We start from the raw sequence: 20236 nt of genomic DNA, 5'->3' as shown, positions 1-20236 counted from the left end.
ATGAATGACTTTTGAGGTCGGTTTTTTTAGTACTCTGTACTGAGGTTGGTTCGTTTGTTTTATGAAATTAATAAAACGCTTCTTATCTTGGTAGTAGTAATACGGGAAAGTATTATCGCCCGTATTAGTGGTGGTAGTACCACGGACAAAAACAATTACCTACCCATGATACTACTAGGCCTGTCGGTAGTTACACGGGAGATTATTATTGCCCGTGTAACTATACTAGTAGTTCTGGTAGTTCCACAGGAGATTGTTATTTCCCGTGGAACTGCTGGTAGTTACACGGGCAACTCCATTGTACTCTGTAGTTGAGCTAAGAAAAAAACATGTCAAATGGGTCGATCATTTGACATGCTATTTTTTATTTTTTTTATTGTATTGTCGTAATAAACACTGTAGGTACCTACCTGTAACTATTATTATAATTATTTTGTTGTTTTAGGAAAAAAAATTTAAGAAATCAACTTAATGATTAATGTTATGTTTTTCTTATTATATGCCCACCATATTCTTAATCGCGGTTAACAATAGCAGAGTTAGTAGGTTCCTGAAAAATGCTGATGTACGTAGGAAGTATTAAAGTAAACTTGCTTTTTCAATGCAATAATAATTAACAAAGTCATAAAATACAAAGAACACAAATAAAAATTTCGACTCTACGGGACGGGTCCAAGGAAAATTTATTTGTGTTTGATCTTTGTATTAATAATTATAACAAAACCAGTGGAGTTATTTAACAAAAATATTTAATATCACGACGGTAAATATCGTAAAAAATCATAAGTAATGAAATGCTTAAATAAAATTTATTTATTTTTCATTAATGCTTTTATTACAAACGGACAATAGAAATTTAATTTCCGTTTTGCACTGATTAACATTCCAAACCAATTTCTCACGGTACATCCTGGGTTGAAATAAAGCGTAATGTCGAAATCGGTTAACGTGGTAATTGATGGTGTTTCATAGACATAGTATTCGAAATATATCAGAGCACTGGAGCACTGATGGATCGTGATCTGCGTCACGCCGTACAATGTGATTCGCGAGTCGTTTCGATCATCCGTTGTGAAATCCGACCTTCGCACCGTTTTATAGTCCCGCTTCATATTGTCTCTTTTCGGATAAGATGCAACGTCCGGATTGATAGTAACTATGTGACTAGAGGATCCTGCAAGGACTATAGTGTTGATTTTAGCTTACACCTAACTTTTTTCAGTGACGTGATGAACAAGTCGAGTGCCATTTAAAGTATATTATAAATATTTATTAGAAATATAATTTGTGGACACCCGTGGCGAATAAATCATCGTTATAATCGACTCATTTATACGCCCCACAGCTGGCCACATGTCTCCTCACAGGCGAGGGTTTAGGCCGCCACGCTCTAGCCCAATGAGGAGTTTACACCTTTTCCGAGGGTTGTGGATCTTCGTCGAGGTGCAGGTTTCGTCATGATGCTTTCTTTCATCGAAAATTTTATAGTAAAAAAATACATTAATATACTCCCGGACACATAATTCGAGCCACCTCGCTTTTTTGTCGTACAGGGCTAGAATACAAAAATAGTGTTATCATCGAAGAAAATGTTTTCCCCTGTTTTGCAAATCCAAATTCCCAACAAGAACTAATGGAAAAGACGTTTAGTATACTAGTTTCAAAATTGCATAATGGTTTTTGATCAATCAAACATTTATTAAGCTTAGGCACTTGATACTGATTTGTTTTTGAACGAACTGAATTATGTGTCTGGAAGGTATTATTTAACTTGAATCAAACTTTATTCATTCAAAAACTAAATTCATTACGAATGTCAATCCGCAACGAAGGCTTCGTCAGGTAATTATTATATTTACATATGTATTACTTAATAGTTTGTAATTCACAGGACTTAATATTTAATAAACAAATTACGTACATAATATTTGTTTATTGTTTATTTATTAATTTGAATTATCATTTGATTTTATTTTGTTTGTTTTGATTTTAATGTATATATAATTTTTAATTTGTTTGATTTCAATAATGTGTTTTGAAGAATATTAAGTTCTGACATTTTTAAACATTTAAATTTATTTTCCAAAGTATTTATGTCTGAATAATCAAAGATATACTTATTTCTAATATAAAATACAGGTGTGATATTAGCGAGACCTCGGAATTGCATATATAGTGGTATTCGCGTATTCACGGAAGGAATTTTGGTTGTACTTGTGATTATGTATTTGTAGTTTTTATGCGAACGTCACACCATTACATACGCAATTGTAAACTCTCTCAAATATCACTGTGCTTCTACTAATAAACTACGCACTTGTTGTGTTGTCTGATAAGAAAAGATTTTATTTTGATTAATTGGTTTTTATTTCATAAAAAGTTCAAGTTTCGCGTATATTTCACCGTCAAAACGTATGTGCCTCATGTAGGTAGGGTTTAGTAGCAGTAGAGCTCCTTTTGAAAGAGTTCGTCCAGATAGTACTGCCACCTTACCTATATCTGCAGCCAAGCAGTAATTTCAGCATTACTGTGTTCAGGTTTTGTAGGGTGCTGGTGAAATTACAGGCATATGGGGCTTCATCATCAACATAAGTCTCAGGGTCACTGGCGCAGTGACAGTGCCCCTCAGATCATTGCGATTTAAATCTTTGAGTGGCACTGCAACTGTTATGGACAGGAGAGTAGCGTACCATCAGGCGCACGACTTGTTTGGCAGGTGCACGCCCTATCACAAGTTACCACAGACCAAATAAAAGATACTATTAAAAAAAGGTTGTGCTAAGTTTGGCGTCCTTTTGAGCTACGACTCCTCACTGAAAAAGTTTAGTGGCGTATAGAAATTTATATGTGTCACGCTATTGCCGAGTTACAAAATATTAATTTAAAATAAAGTTTTCTAGTAAGTACACAATAGAGAAAAGCCGTGGCAGCTTAATGGTTTAACTAACCGCCTTTCATGCAGAGGCAGTGGGTTCGAAAAACAAAGCTCGTACCGGACCGTACATTTAAAATCTCGAAATTTATATGCTAAATGTAATTTGAAATTTACCAAGAGCTTTTCGGTGAAGAAAAACATCGTGATGAAATCTGCAACCGAAGAAAGTTACAATTCTCGGAAAACGCGTGAAGTCCCCAACCTGTCTGGCCTTACCCTCCCCTGAGAGGAGACCCGTGTCCCGAAGCAGTGAGACATAATAATAGAGTTGATGACGACAGAAAAAAAACATAAAATTAGATGTTATAATTATTTACTAGATGATATTTACAAGCACAGTAGTCGATGTATATTCCTATTTTTTTCACATTATCAATGTCACAATATTACAATTCAGAATACAATGTGAATCTATAATATTATCGGCACTAACGTAGACATAATAATGAATATAAAATGAAGTAGTACAACTACTACCTGTCGAAATACAACGGAGTTAAGTAAAACAAAATTACAATTGTTTCAAAATGAACTCATCGACACTGTAGAATTAATTATCCAATAAAAGGAGTTTTAGTCGGGTATAAAACGTCGCGTCGCTTGTAACACTTATCAGGCTTGTGAGTAAGGGACCTATTACCCGCGGATTTCTCGTTGCGAGTTCGGTACAGTGGGTAACGGATTTTAGTTTTCCCGCGTTTCACAATGTTCGACCTCCGCCTGTACGTCGTTTATAAATGCTCAAGTTTTTACGTTCATAAACTATTATATCATAAATGTATTGGAAGTACGTCGCCATTATATTCGCACCTATAGAACGACAATGACGTAAGTACAAAAATTTCGAAAAGTTACCCAATAATTCTTCGAAAACTTCAAAACTATTAAAATTTCATATGCGACATGGATTTTAAGTAATTAGCTATATTGCCGGCATCGTTGTGTAACTGGAGAGGGACTATAATTCAAATTCAATTTAAAAACGACTTTCCAGTCAGTTGAGCCCAGCTTGCCCAAGGGGCGGAGAACACCTGCTGCTGGAGGCAGTTGCCTCCCCGTGCTACGACGTTGTTGTGGTGGTTGTGCCATTTTCCTAACCTACCATTGACCTAACTGTGTTTTCTGGCATTTTATTTTAATAAGCTATATTTTGTTATATCCTATAATAATTAGTTCGTAAACTTTATCTAATGTGTAAAAGAGGAGTAACGGCTTTTGTGATTCCGTCTCAAAAAGTAAATTAATATCACTATTAGTTATAATCTCCTCTGTCTAAGATAATTTTGAGAATACTTTTTTGTTTTTAAGCATTCTTATACTGCGAAATTTCACTAGAAAAGGAAGACTTGATAAAAATATTTAATTGCTATAAACTTTTGAAGTTTTGTAATAAAACATCAGAAGTTTTAATTACATTATTATCATTGTTAGGTGAAAGTACTTACTACCGTTAAATTAACGTAACTCTTAAAAAATTATACTTTATGGTTACTTGCAGTATTGTTAACTAAAATGTGTTCCTAAGTAAGATTATTTTTAATTGTAATATGTGCCTCGTGTCGTACTTCAACAATAACAATAAAAGATTTAAAGAACGTTACTAGTTAATTGCTATCGTATTAAGCGTGTCTATAGTATTTGGTTGTACAGTAAAAAGGACATCGAAATGACTTCCGACTTTGGACCCTTCTTATCCCAAGCAGCATAGAGTTGAGTTGAACGTGTTCTTTGTAAATTTAATGTAGTATTTCTAATCATGCTGATATATTTATGACCCACTAAGAACTTATGGCGGCACTTTTTATGTACCGAAGGTCGGGGTATATCGGACTACCAAACAATTAAAATATGAAACTTCCTGGTGTCGCAAGACACAGGGTCTACCTAGTTCGAGCACCAGTCTCCCGTTAAGTTCTTACTTGAATGTATTTTTAAAATTATATGTGAATGGGAGAGAATAAATGATTATTATTATTAAACACTAATAATAATATAATTATAGGTAGTGACAGGTAGCCTGTATTGCGGTGCACAGATAAACCTACTCAGGTTTTTGTTGTGTCATGCCGCCATGTTTAGATTAATAAGTATTCTTTTTGTAAAATTTTTAATAAAAAGGTAAATATATAGTCTCACTGCCGGGCACAGGCCTCCTCTCACAATGATAGAGCTTGGGCTTATAGTTCCCACGCAGGCCCTATGTGGATCGGGAACATCACACATATCATTAAATTTATTTGCAGATGTACTGTGTGCAGGTTTCCACATGACGTTTTCCTTCATCGAAAAGCTCATGGTAAATTTCAAATTAAATTTCGCAGATTATTCCGAAAAACTCAGAGGTGCAAGCCCGGATTTGAATCCACTACTCTCTTGACAGGGTAAACATGACCCTCTCAAGAGGGTCTAATGGCTACGTGGTAGTCAAATGGCTACCGCTGCTTTTTTATAAAACATTATTCGCTTCATTTTAGATGCATGTAAAATGTTTTAATAAAAACAATGTTTATCACGGCGGTATACATTACATTTTTTTTTAAATCTCACATGCGCTTTTTCAATGAACGGCGACAGAATTCATAGTGTTTATTTTGTAAATGAAAATAGTTTATTTGCAAGCAAACATGGTATTGGTGATGGTAAAAGTACATAATACTTGGTATAAGTACAAGCGTGTTGCGCCATTTGTGACATGCATGACATTTTACAATATTATTATTAGCAGTCGTTATTATTCAACACTTACAATATTATTTTGTTGTCCCTTCGTATCTATTAATTTATGTCAATTATGATATGAAATTTAATTTACAACATTTAATGTATTCCGATCATAATAATTTAAATAAATTTGTAAATGAGAAATTAGTTTAAAGTGTAAAAACAGTTGTAGTAAAATACATATGATTCCCTTTATCATTACTATAAGATAAAAAGCATAATTAGGCAGCAGATATTTAAAGATTCTACCTACAAAATTAGTTGATAACTTACTTAAGCTTAAATGGGGAGTTATACAATTTCACATAATATATATAATTTGTTTGATGTAGTTCGTATTCGTTTTATGATTTTCAAATGCTAAACGCACTTTTGGCGTATAATCACATGTGGCTTTATTACAAGGGTACGAATAACAATACCGCTTATTAACGTGTAATTATGTTTTTTGGACACAAAGAGCAACAAAATCGACCGTAAAAATATATGCAGTATAATTTTTAAAAGGAAATTTAAAATTTTTATAATATTTTCTCTTAATATTGGTATCATATAGGTACGATCACCAATTAAAACACGATTGTAAGCACGACTTCATCACATTGTATGATTGTATCACACAATATTTGCCTGCAGTTAGGTCAGGAAACCCCGTGATATAGAGTTGGTTAACTTATTCACAAATGATCAAGTATCGATTTCATCGTTTAAAGAACAATAGAGTAAATATAATATTCCACTGAAGGATAAATAAATTAATCGCATCGGTCATCGCAGATTTACAAAAAATTAATAGACCGTCTGGGAAACCAAGGGGCCGGCAGCTACCTTGCCCAACGCGTTAACATAGCTATACAAAGGAGGAACGCTGCACAGCATCTTGGGCACCTTGCCACGGGGATCCAATTTTATTCATACAATTTAAAAATCCTAGTTTCACTTTCTAGTACTTAAGCTTTTCTTGTCTTTTTACCTTACCTGTATATTATCAAAATAAAAAAAATACATATAAATTTACGTGGCACTAGGTATAGGTATAATGTTATTAAGACATATTAGATAAGAAAAATTCTTTTTCTATGTATTTTTGTTAGATATTTATCAAATTACATAAAATTCGCTGACATACATATGTAAATAAATTAATGAAAAGCTCGATTTATTAAGCGAAGTTGCGACTTCTCTCGCAATTAAGCAAACAACCAATAACGCTAATGGCATATTGGTGTTTTTAATGTATGTGCTGTGATTTTCATTTGATCAACCATGTTTGCTAAATAATTTGTGATTAGGGTTCCATTTGAAAAAATTCTTTGCTGTGGGAAGCGTATCTGGTGCAATTTTAAAGGCTAAATTTTTTTAAATACTGGCTGTTGTATGAAAAAAGATTTTTGCTATTTAATTTTCACTAACGAACATCTTCTGGTGTATAATTTTTTAACTTTCTTTTTCTGTAATACTTAGTTAATACGTTGTTGTTATTATTATAAGATTTTCTTTAAAAATAAAATAATCATTTTCCCATACGGATCACTCATGCAGAGACTCCTTTCAACCGTGATGTAAGTACCTATAGAATACAACGATTGTGCTAATCGTGATGATTTGAAATTCTGGTGAAGGGTGTTGTTCGATGACATAAACCTTCTATGAATGTAGGCATTTATTTGCGAACGCACGCTATATTTAGAAGTTTACTGATAGTTACAAAATAACTTGCATTGCATTGGATGTGAGCTATGTTATTTACTTACCATTATTGTAAATAGGTATATTCGGTTACTCCATTAAGGATTTTACATCTAAAATGGCACCTACTCTAACCAATATCAACGTGAAACATACATTTCAAAGAGAGACCTAGTTTAAAAGATTAGGTAGGTACTTTACCCACCAAATATCTATGTATTTATGAAGTCGGGTAAAGTTCTGATTCCTGATATTGAAGTCTGACTGATTTGACAATCTTATTTTACTACTTACGTACTTATCTATAACATAGAAATACCTCAACCAGATTGAAGATGGTTTTGAAATTGATTATTTTAAAAGTAAAATGTTTTGAATATTTTACATACTGTGGAGAATTATACTAGTATATCGTTAATTTTAAGTGTTTGTTTGGATGTTAGTTTGTTTATTAATTCATGTTTTATGAATAAGTTAAGATATCATGAGTACCATTCTTACGAGCATGATTAATTAAAAAAATAATAATTTAATTTCATATAATTTAAAAATCCTATATTTACTTTCCAGTAGTTAAGCTTTTATTGTCTTTTTTACCTTACCTGTATATATATATATATATATATACACGAAAAGTGTCTTTATGTAAAAATATGTTAAAAAAAACTAATAAAACTACTTATTGTTAAAAATTTCGTCAAATGATGTTATTGTTTGTACTTTTTGAACCTCAACTATAACCAACCTCGAACCCCTGTTTTAACTCACCTCGGTATGTATTAGGAAAGTTAAAGCAAAGTGACTTATTGCGTTTAAGTTGAATTTTCGTTCCAGAACTCATATTTCCACTTTATTTCTGTCAATTATCTGAAAGTGCAAGAAACGAACTATAGATCGATATTTTTTTACAATATCAAGTGACGGGACGAACAAGATCGTGCGCCTGGTGGTAAACTACACGCCTGTCCTTAACAGTTGCAGTGCCACTCAGAGCTTCAAATCGCAAAGATCAGAGGGGCACTTCCACTGCGCCCGATACCCCGAGACATAAATTGACAAGTCACATGTGCCTGTAATTTCACCAGCACCCTTAACCCTTCAAAACCGGAACACTGTCACGCTGACATTACTGCTTGGCGGCAGAAATAGGTAAGGTGGCAATACTGCACTGGACGAACTCTTTCACAAGGAGCTCTACTGCTTCTAAATCGATACTTGATACTGCTGCTAGGTACTACTGCTACTCGATATAATCTCGCAAGATTTGCGTTTATAGAATGTTCTGTAGAAAGAAAAATCGTAAATTTGTTTCGATTCCCTTTGGCCTCCTCGAATACTAGTGTAGCTTAACAGAATAAAAACCTGCCAAACTGGCAGAAATTTCAACTGTGTATGTACTGTGTTCTTGTGCTTATTGGAGATGGCTTTAACAATGAACGACGACATATTTTGTCTTATACGTTTCATTTTCCACGCATTGACGCATTCACTGTTACCACATACGCATAACCAGCGTGATTCATAATTAATAACTTACAATTGTATTCTGATGTAGTGATTAGTGTGTTCTCACGATGTCATCACCGCAGTCCCTAAAGTGGTGTGGTGTTGGTGTGTTTCGTCAGTAAAATTTATGCTTTGAAATGTGAACTAAGGAGTTGACTTTCATTACTTGTAATATGTAGTTTATTTAGTTTAGGGAAGCTTGAGCGGACCGGTTAACCACTTCGGCTGTTTCAGATGGGCCTGAGGTTAACCTGGGCACACTGCTTAACACTGGGCCTGACTTCTCTGAAGTGATTGCAAACTATAAGAGCAAGTTCCATTCTCGTTGGAAGGAATATTTCGATATGAGGTCCCAGGAAAAAGGAATCTGGTACAAGACAATGCAGAGTGAGTCTCCTCGTATCCTTTGGTTTGACCATGTTAAGTTAAGCAGGGATCAAATTGCCAGCGCGCGTAGGCTTCGATCCGGACACGTTCCATTAAACAAATTTTTGTATTTGATGCGGAGGGCGAACTCACGGAGTTGCAAGTGTGTGGGATTCCTGAGGATGTACATCATTTGCTCTTGGAGTGTGTTCGCACGGAGCCTATAAGGGCGCGGTTCCGTACATTTAATGTTGGATGGTTTCAATCTGTTTTGTCGGAGCTAACATGGAGATTTTGTATACATGTTTAGGTAGATAGTATTTTGTTTTATCTGTCTGGATTTTATTAAGTATTTCCTTGATGTACTGCTTTTCTAATCGAGCTGACATGTTCAATAACGATCAAAGCCCCTAAATAAGAATAAAAGATTGAAAAAAAGTTTATTAAATGTCACGATGTTTTCTGTGAAATAACTACATTAGTTTGTTATTATTATTAATGCAAAGATCTAACACAAAGATTCCTTCGACCCGGCTGGACGCGATCCTGCGACCTCGCCATACCGTGGCTTTTTCGTATTGCGTGACGATTCATTGCTTACCAATTTTTTGTTTGGTTATGTTAGAAGATCGTCTAGAGAAACTATAAATTTAATATATTTTATTTTAATATATGTAATATAATATATATTATAATAATAATATGACGTTCACTAGTGACCGTCATATTATTTTCTGAAATTCGTCCAGTCGAGACATAGGTATCCAGATTATGTTTTAACGTAATTATTAGTTATATCGAAAGTGTACATTTATTGAAAAACACATTATCAATTTGATCTTCGCATAGCTAAACTAAAACTGTCTTTTGTATGTGAGATATACATATATATATGATGATGATATTGAAATTGGATTTCTAAAAAAAATTTTGGTCACCACTTATTAAAAATGAGCTTATTCAAATTATGAATATTACTGTTGTCATTGTTATAGTTATTGAATATTTACTAAGCTACCGAAAATATATACCGAATATAACCGAATGAAATACTCAAAGTTCCGAAGCATCTTCCTGCCTTAATACTACTCTACCAACTATATCTCACCGAAAATAGTAATTTTAATTTATATCCCCATTTATAAGTTTCAAAATGACCGCATACACTTCAGAAACATTGGTAATTCTTAAACTGTTCTGATTATACGGAAATACTATTAGCATACTATTACAAGTGACAACGAAGACATACATCAGTAAGTTAGCATTACTTTCTTAAGTTTAGTATAGTAATCGATACAGTTCAGTTTCGTGCAAATTCATTTGTTTTTCGGAACCTTTATTATTTCGTGTAGTATATTATGTACATAGACAATTTTTGAAAGTTTATTATGAACTTTTAAGGACGTCAAATCAGAAACGGGTAATATGAGTTGCGATCTTCTTGGTGTCCGTACCTAGAGTCTTATCTATGCCATTGCATAACGATTGTGTAGTGCTAAATAAGAAATACCAATCGCTCTCTGGTACCTCAGTAAAAGCCGAACGAAAGTAATCAACGTTACAGACAATCTCTTTTTTTGCTCGATCGATCGTCAAAGGTTTCTTGGTTTTAGATCTTTCTGATATGTGTACCAATCTATAGCTTCATATAAAGTAACAGGTGGGTAACACAATTACACATTTAGGATTAAATATTCTAGGAATTAAAATTTTGTATAAGATGTATACCAATTTATTTATTCTTCACGCATATATCTTGAGAAATACAAAGTCTAGTAAGTAGTAAGTAGTAGCAAGTTTTCCACTGTATCATAATATTCAACTAGGCCCCTTTTTCATATGTTTTGGTTAATGGTGGAAATCAAAACTGCAGAGGGCTTTTATCAAAATCTTTTGATGATGTATAAGTGAATTTCATTAGATGATGGCAATTTTTCGTGATCCATTTATATTTTTGAAACAAACTCATGACCCTACTATGTGGCCATGTAATAAGGCGTTTATTTATTCAGAGCGCAGGTAACAAATTATGTTATACGCTTTTGTTCGAATATCGCCACCAGTGCAACGGAACAAGATCCGTCAATTTCTAGCTTGATGTTCTGCCGTCTGTACATTATATTGGGGAAATAAAATATATATTATTTAATATATAATATTGACTACTGAAGAACTCTGGGTCCAGAAAACGAGGAAGACCGAAGATCAGGTGGACAGATCATATCGCCAAAGATTAAAGGAGCTGCCAAGTTTTCGAAAACGACACCAACAACAGAGCAAAGTGGAGGGAAAGTATAAGTACAAGAAAAGCTCACCATTAGGTGGGAATAGTAATAATAAAATAAAGACAACAATTTTTTGTGCTACTACATTTTTCTTACACCCTGTATATCTGCAAATGAAAGTGCAAAGTAGTACAGATCTATTTGTCGTTGTATATGTGGGTACAGCGTGACATTGCATTTGCGAAATTGTTCGCAGTTCGTAACATGAGCAATAAATGCAGTAGGTAATAAACTATTGTGGATTCCACATATTGATGAAAATTCAGCGGTCGATCCCTGGCGTTACGACAGCATAACCGCAAGATATAGACGAACATTATTTACTAAAAAAAGCTTGATTCTTGTTGGACTTGATGGCCATTGAATTTTTAAAAAAAATATAGGTTTGATTAAAACCATATATTGATTGATGTAAAATGTTTGAAAGAAAGAAAGAAAGAAAGAATCGTTTATTCAGCCAGCATCACACATTGCAAGTATACAAAGAGTTACAGTTACGAGCTGAAATGGAACCAAACTCAGCATATGTCACAGCTCAATTGCCGTAACGCTGGTTTTCAGTTGGAACCATTTTGAAGGATGAGATGGCACGATATTACTTAAAAAAAGCAAACAAAAATTTACCGTTTATACTAAGAACATTTAAAAATTATTAACCATAAGATATTGCTACATAGTTAATTATTGAACTATATGAAACACTGCAGCTACACCTTTTTTATAAATTTAATTGCCTACTAATTTACTAATCCACAACCAAATCACTCCTCCACTGCCAAATCAATATTTAACAGTGAAAGAGTGACCAGTTTTAAATTTGATATATATTTCGTTATTATGCTATAACATATAGAAAAGTATGCAGAAAGTTACATTTAAATATTATCCTTGCTTCATTTACATTTGTTTACATTGTACGAGTATGGAGTTAGATTCAGTTGGGTGGAAATAAATTTATTTTTACCTAGCCGCTTAGTTGGAGCCCTAGATAGTATTGTTTTACCTTAACTTTAAAAGACTGAGTGGAGGAGAGGATTCGCAAGGGAGGGGGAATATTATTCCATATTTTGGCGGCCATGTATTTGAAACTACCCTTATAGGCAGATGTTTTATGAGGATGGACTATGAGAGCAACATTACGAGCAAGGCGAGCAAATTTTTGTGTTCTAGAGGACCAGGTGAGTTTATTGTATAGATAAAGAGGCCTACATGTTTTAACAACATTAAAGAGTAGAGATGCAAAATGAACCAATCGCCTAGATGACATGTTTAGCAATTTAGCACTATTCATGAATGGTGTAACATGACCTCTTGGAGGAACATCGAAACAAAATCTTATGCAGGCATTCTGTACGCGTTGCACTAGGTTTTTGGTTTTGGCTAGAAGTCGTGGACCATATACGGTGTCTGCATAATTGAATTTGGAAAGTACCAGAGACTCTACTAGATTAATGCGGAGTTCAATGCTTAGAAACCGGCGTACCAAGTAAAGCACTTTCAAGCGATAGAAGCAGGTCATTGTTATTTCCTGAATATGCTTCTCAAACCTTAGGTCGGAATCCATTTGCACCCCTAAATTTTTTACTATCGACGTGGAATCCTATATCAAGTACCTAGCCTAACCTTAGTCAGATTACGTTTGTATTTTGTTTAGTTATATTTAAATGTACAGTTAAACACTTGGTAGTGTAAAAACGTTGAATATTGTTGTTCTCAGATTTTTATTAGGTATATTTTTTCAGGTAAAGAAGTAGGTTAGCTACTATGGCAGAATTAAAAACTTACAACTTACCATTATTTCAAATAACAGATTTCGTAAAACCAAATTTCGCCAAATCTTTAAATCCTGTCTATCACTGACCACACTTTTTTTATTATTATTGACTTTAAATATTTGAAGAAAGTTTTAACTTTAATTTAAAATTTCGAAATTAACCGTTTAGTTCCCGTCAAAACAACGCATGGGAGGGTACAGCCGGTACGCATGCGCGTCTACAACGTGCGAGTCCTAGTGTGCGTTCTGGCCGTGGTCGCATCGGCCGCCGCGAACCGCTCACCATCATCGGGTCTTTCTCTCGAAAAAAACACGTGATGCTACTACGGTTAGGGTTACCACGCACCAGGATAATTCCTTTAGCTATTGTAAATGTAACATATTTATAAACTTAATATTCTATGACTCCAATATAATCATTTAAAACGGAAAACGTATCCGTATACTATAATGAGAGTATGTAAACAAAATGTTACTCCAGATTCAGTCCATCTATATAATAAGACCTTAGCTTCACGTATTCCTAGTATATAGAAAGCTTGATAAGTATATAGATATATGCATATTGGTTTGATTTTTGGTATGATTCTGTCTTTGTGTTGGGTAAGTACGCTTGTATTAGGGAAAATTGATGAACCAAAAAACCTATAGCTTCAACATGTTTTGTCTCGACTATCGTGTAATTGGTAATACTCATACTTTACTAAGGTCGTATTCCAAAACTCTACATAATGCTCAAGTCAGGACTTGAGAATGGTTTCAAGCACTAGAAATCATACTCAAGTCCTGACTTGAGCATTGTGTAGAGTTCTGAAATACGACCTTATATGTAAAAAAGGGCCATTTGATACCTTTTCTTGATTTTTAGCTTGGATACATGTTGTTTGAGCCAGGTCTTGGCATTTCGTTTTCGGGATCATTATTAAATATTTTCTATTGTGTTTTTAGTGTACGTGTACAATGACAAAAAGAACTTTCGATTTTTTAAATACTCTTATAAGCGGCGGCACTTTCACTTAAATCACTTGGTTCATTTGTTAATAATAGACGCTGAATTTTGAACACTGTTTAGTATATAGGTACAGTTTTCTCAAACAGCGAATTTTCTATTTTTAAGTAAAAAAAATATTTGCTAGGTCGCGCTTGCCGCCGCCCCCATTGCCATGACGCCCGGGGTCATGGCCTCCACTGCAAATCACACGCTAGAAAATAAGAAGGAGGCTGTTACTGTTTATCAGACGTTTCTAATTCAAAAGTACCAACGATATTTATAGTATACCAGCGAACTAGATGCGGCATACCATACACACACTGTCTTTTACTGATGGTGGGCGCAGACGCATTCCGCTTTGAAAATTAATTTACATCGGTGTGCTGCTCGCATTTCGCTATTTGACTAATTGTATGAACATAAATGTAAAGTTTTAAATTATTGACATTGATTTGGTAAGGAATGTTGTAGTTTTTGATTGATTAATTATATAGTCAATATTTAATAATCGTGAAATACTAAGCAAAATTTCACACTATCCATCACGTTTCCACAAGCATATAATGACGCGTGTTAAAATAAGACAAAACATAATAATATGATAGATTAATAAGCAACAGAGTGTTCTGACTACACAATAACAGAGTACCTATGTATGTATTAGTACCTATGTATTTTAGTAGCAGTAGTCCTCCTTGTGGAGGAGTTCGTCCGGGGTAGCAGGTATTGCCATTTTACCTATTTCTGCCGCCAAGCAGTAGTGTCAGCATTACTGTGTTTCGGTTTTGAAGTAAGGATGCTGGTGAAATTATAGGCACATGGGACTTGTTAACTTATGTCTCAGGGTGACGGGTGCAGTGGCAGTTCCCCTAAGATCTTTGCGATTTAAAGCTCTGAGTGGCACTGCAACACTTGGACAGGTGTGTAGCTTATCATCAGGCGCATGACTTGTTCGTCCTTTCATCAGATATTATAAAAAACAAGTATAATATGAATAAAACAGTTACTATGGTTACCATATAAATTAAAAAAATATATAAAAATGACTAGGCTGCGTGGTCTAAAGATCTTGCCTTTCCGCAAGTAGGTACAGGTACATAACCACAGATATATATCTAAATAGACGCCGCAAGTGTACGTACTTCGCGTGCTCAAAGTAAGTGAAAATCACTTAAGTTGCTGCTGCTACACTTCAGAACGCGCTTGACCGTTATCGTAAATAAACACTAGCCGAAAACGCGAGAAATGCATAATTGTGCCATTATAAACTGCAAAAGCACCATAAGTGTGGGTAAACGGGTAAACAGGGACGGGCAAGTGATTTTATAATCAGAAGATGCATAATTTATTTTAAAAACGATTATGTTGGTTTTGTATGAATTTCGAAAAAACAAATATGCAACCGAGTGTATGCCTCATGATTTGATACATAATACATTGCGGCTTTTACTTCGTGCGATACATTTGTGATCCTTTGTTGATACGCCATGAATATCGAACGAACGCACTTTTGTGTAATGCATTCAGTTTCGTGGTACGGCCGCTTGTACATTTCTTTGGCCAAATTTAACATTTAGTGATGTATACGTTAGGCAACACTGTTCTCAATTCTGATCGATTTTGAAAACAAAGGGACAAAAATTATTATGACCTTAGCAATGTTATAAAAATATTCTATTAACTCTTTTGTTATAACGTTTCGTATTTTTTTCAATTTTGAAGTATCTATTATCAGCAGTATCAGCAATTTCGATAATTTTTGCAGCACGTTGCTTTGAATGTCCGAATATAGTAAGCAAATAATTACATACATCGCCGGATATGTAGTACGAGTAATACAAAAAAATATATAATTCAAAGAATGAATAGTGTGCTGTTTTTACAATAACCTGGAGTTGTTCATACGTATGAGTTCTTTGCTTTCGAGGACGAAGGTGGTCTAGTTTACCCCACCTAAGATACTATCCAAATATACAGAGTAGCAGAGTTAGAAATCCGAGAAATAATAAACAAATCACAAAAATTTTACACGGGGCCGTCATTAAGGAAACCTCTTCTGATTAATAAGATTTTACCATATTTTGTCAGCAGTAACATTTTCATTTGTCTTGCCATTCATCAATTTGATCAATTACCAACAGGAAATCATCTAGTAAAATTAATTAAGGCAGTCGCAAGTTCATATATTGACGTGAGTTTTCATTGTTTAAGTTAATCGGTAAGATCTTCTATTACAAAAAGATATTTTATAATAAGCTCATTTTATTGGAAGGACAATAATTTTAATATTTGAAGTCGATTAAAAATTAAACTCTTTTTTTTTTGAGTAATCAACCAACCAAACAAAAACAAGTAAAATAAAGGACTTAACAATCTTATTCTAGTATTTTTCTACTATTTTAATATTACAACTACTTGTAATCACCAAATACTTAAACAAAAATTATTATATTTATTATTTATGGAATGGAATACTCTTGTTTATGCGTATTCACTTCCTTCACTAAATAGTTCTTGTGTCCTCATAGTGGGTACAAAAAATATGGCACGCTTGGTTTTCATACAAATTGCTGTACTTGCGGCGTCTATCTAGATATGTCTGTGTACATGACGTTTCTTGCGCGTGAACCACCTTCCTGGTTCACCTGGAAGGACCACGGGCAATTATTTCTTTCCGTGGTTCACCTCTTACGTGTAAAATAAAAGTACATAAGGGCCGTGTTCTGCATAGTAAATCATAAAATGAGTTATGAACGCAATCAACAAATGCCTCGTAACATGAAGTTTCATATTCTTTTCAATAATATCATTAACAAAAATCGTGGTAATTCTTAAATCAAAAAATTGTTTTCACGAAACCTGGTTCGTCTCCTAAGCGAATTTCGCACATGTGGTTAAACCATAAATGCGAATTACAACACATATCTTTCAATGTGGTTTGAAACGCTTTACACATTATACAACTTTTTTGAAAAATACTTTAAATTTTGTCAATGACATGGACAGACTGGAAAACGATATATATATATAGATTCTGAAAGGATTGGGCGATTAGAATAAGGGAATTTGTACGGCTAAAAACAAGATTTTTCTTGTAATGTAATGGCGCACCTTCCGAGATATTTTCTGCGTAAACTAAAACCTAATTGGTTTATTTCAATCTGAAAGAAAAGGAATGAAGGCGAATTTGGGTAAGACGAAGGCGATGGTAACTGAAAGGGATAAAGGTGGAAAAATGGGGACAAAGTTGATAGCGGAGGGTACAAAAAGTGAAAGAATTTGTGTAGCTGGCTGGGTATTATAAGAGATGGTTAGTGTGAAGATGATATTGAACGGAAAGTAATAGTCGAAATCAGGTAAATGGTCTTTATTGGTAGCCAGAACGTGTCAAGGAAGTGCGGGTTCCAACTCTGACGTACGGTAGCGAGTATTGGGTGTAACAGAAGAAGCACGAAAGTAGGGTAAATGCTTTTGGTGTGAATCTTGAGTAGTATACAGTTTGAGTAATATCAGAGCACCTTCAAATTAGACGTTTGTAGAAACGCTACTGTGCGTCACAGAGGCGCTGCAGCAGCGCCACATTTAAATATTCATACAATATTTGGAAGTGCAGCTGCAGCGCTACTTCGTGACATGCACGCTCTATTTTTTAGCATTAATATTGTATGAAAATTAATAGTGGAGCGGCTTTTGCGGCACTGTCGCGCCACGGCAGAGCTTCTATAAGCGTCTAATTTGAAGGCACCCTTAGTCTTTAAGACAGAATGCCGAACAGAGTAATAAAAGAGCGTCGTGTATTCAAAGATTAAGTGGTCATGAAGAAAGGATTTTAATAGATTTAGACGTGGGCAGAGGTAGACCCTCGATGTACATGTCTCGATCAAATTGGGGATGTACTCGTAAAAGTAAGGAATGGTAAGTAGTGGGGAGAAACTCCTTTCGTGCACCCCCGATTGTGCACAATCGTTTAATAAAAGTGTAGAGTCAAAACTCAGTATTTGTTTATTCGGTTATTAAGATTTACTGGTCAAAGAAGAAGGGTGATGGATTATTGAAAACAAAACACATTGAGTGACAAAAATAAAACTATTCTTCCTTCGTTTAATATATGATCACAATAAAAATGTGATTTCTTAGTGTTTGCAAAGATTAAGTGACACTTTAGACATACTTTTCCGTATTTTACAAAAATGTGTTTATCGTCCTTGACGCATAAAGTAATAATTTCGTTGATATATCGAATTTTGCATAAACCATTTTTAGTTAATTACTAATTGTAAGTTTGTTAACTTTAAAAAATAACAAACCGATCGTAATGCTTACTTCGTTACAAATCTTTTGATACCTATATATTTGTCGTCTATATTATTGAAATGAGCCTACCTTATGACAAAAAGTTGCCAAAAATCTTTAATGCTCAATATCTCGACTCTGTCATTTTGTGGAATAACCTTTCATAGATACGCGATTAATCTGTTTTTCTTTTTTCTATATAACTCAATATTATCTGCCTGTCAAGCTCATTTCCAACAGGTATAGACTGTGGCCTCTGTCCAGGGTACTACGGTATGCTGATAGGTAGGTACTCTTTGACAAAATCCAAGATAGTGTTTTGTTTGGAACATTATACTTTCTGTCTGTAGTCTATAGATTGGAACTGGTCTTTGAAAACTGCATTTTATTTTGGAATTCACGCAATATAGTGTGGCAATATAATTAATGTTTTTTTTAAACGTACTAAGATCATTGGAGCGCCTGGGAGCTTTTGCAACCTATTAAATTTGATGGTGGTGTGGACTGTAAGGCGTGGTTCTAGGAGAAGGTAAGGAAAGTCGAATTTACGGCTATAGCATCGAGAAAATAAAGAATAAAAAATAGAAAGAAATATTATGAAGAAAAACTGTGCCGTACTCGTTATCGTGTGCTCGTTAGAGACGTATACGCTGGAGGTGTACGTCGCCAGGGGAATATTCACACGCAAACAAATCACTTACAATAATGCGGTTTTTCAATGAAAAAAATATCCGTCATCCGCAAGAGCAGCGTAGCGTCTCGATCTTCTTTTATTTCTTTTTCCTTTTTCTCGAAGTGGTCGCGGCGAGGTTGTCTTGCCGTACCGCGAGCCAGCAAATATGAAGCCAGCGCACTCTAGTAGCGATTTCTTATCTTCTATTCCCTTCACTCAAAGGCATTTTGGCACAGTGAAAAAAGGGAGAGAGAAAGACTCGATGCTGTGCCTTACTAATGAAATTAAAGTATCACCGGATATTGGTTTGAATATGAAAGTTAAACATAGCCGATAAAAGTTATATGGGAAATTTAAAAATAAAAATAATTCATGTGTGGCGTTACCAATCATAATTTATTTGTTTCGTTGATTTCATTCAAGTTACATTCTATCGTCTTTCATAGCTGTCAAAACTAGTTTGTTGTGATATCTTTAACTACTTTAAAACCTATGGTTTCGAAAAGCTCTGTCTCGACCTCGTAGTAAGTAATTGCTAATACCCATACCTACTTATGTATAATGTTAAGAAAGTTTTCTTAACGTAAGGGTAATTGGCACATTTCCTACATATAATCACGTCGTTCATGAATACCTACCTACCTACGCAGCAGCTACGATTTGCACCTCACATTTCAAAAAGTTAATGGGGCTGGTTACATGTATTTACATACGTGTTCGAACTTTTTGTAGATTTAAGTTTTGTTATCACTGGACACTTGTTTCAATCATGTAATTGTATAGATTTTGACATACTTGTCTGTCTAATAACGCAAGTAAGAAATGTTTTATTTTATTTTTATTTTTTCCTTTGTTTGAAGTTTTGAGGTGCTTATTTTATACAATTTTCATATAACTGTATTGTTTTATATCAATGTTTGATTTTATAGATAATGTGAAAGGAGAGATATTTAACGAATTTATTAATATTTTAGATGTCATATCCTTTGAAAGTTTTAAT

General features: G+C 34.3%; 1 protein-coding gene across 1 annotated transcript in view; it reads right to left on the bottom strand.

Moving 5' to 3' along the window:
* LOC113235467 overlaps nucleotides 1–13447 on the bottom strand; it is a 37833-nt gene extending 24386 nt beyond the window's left edge. The window contains exon 1 of the mRNA XM_026471163.1: nucleotides 13298–13447. Coding sequence (XP_026326948.1) covers nucleotides 13298–13300 — 3 coding nt within the window. The 5' untranslated portion in view covers nucleotides 13301–13447. The remainder of the gene's footprint in view (nucleotides 1–13297) is intronic.
* Nucleotides 13448–20236: the final 6789 nt, after the last annotated feature.

Source organism: Hyposmocoma kahamanoa, unplaced genomic scaffold (assembly GCF_003589595.1).
Source record: "Hyposmocoma kahamanoa isolate Upper Pololo Valley unplaced genomic scaffold, ASM358959v1 87, whole genome shotgun sequence".
Lineage (NCBI taxonomy): Eukaryota > Metazoa > Arthropoda > Insecta > Lepidoptera > Cosmopterigidae > Hyposmocoma > Hyposmocoma kahamanoa.
The sequence above is the reverse complement of the archived record's forward strand: the minus strand, read 5'-3'. Positions and strand labels throughout refer to the sequence as shown.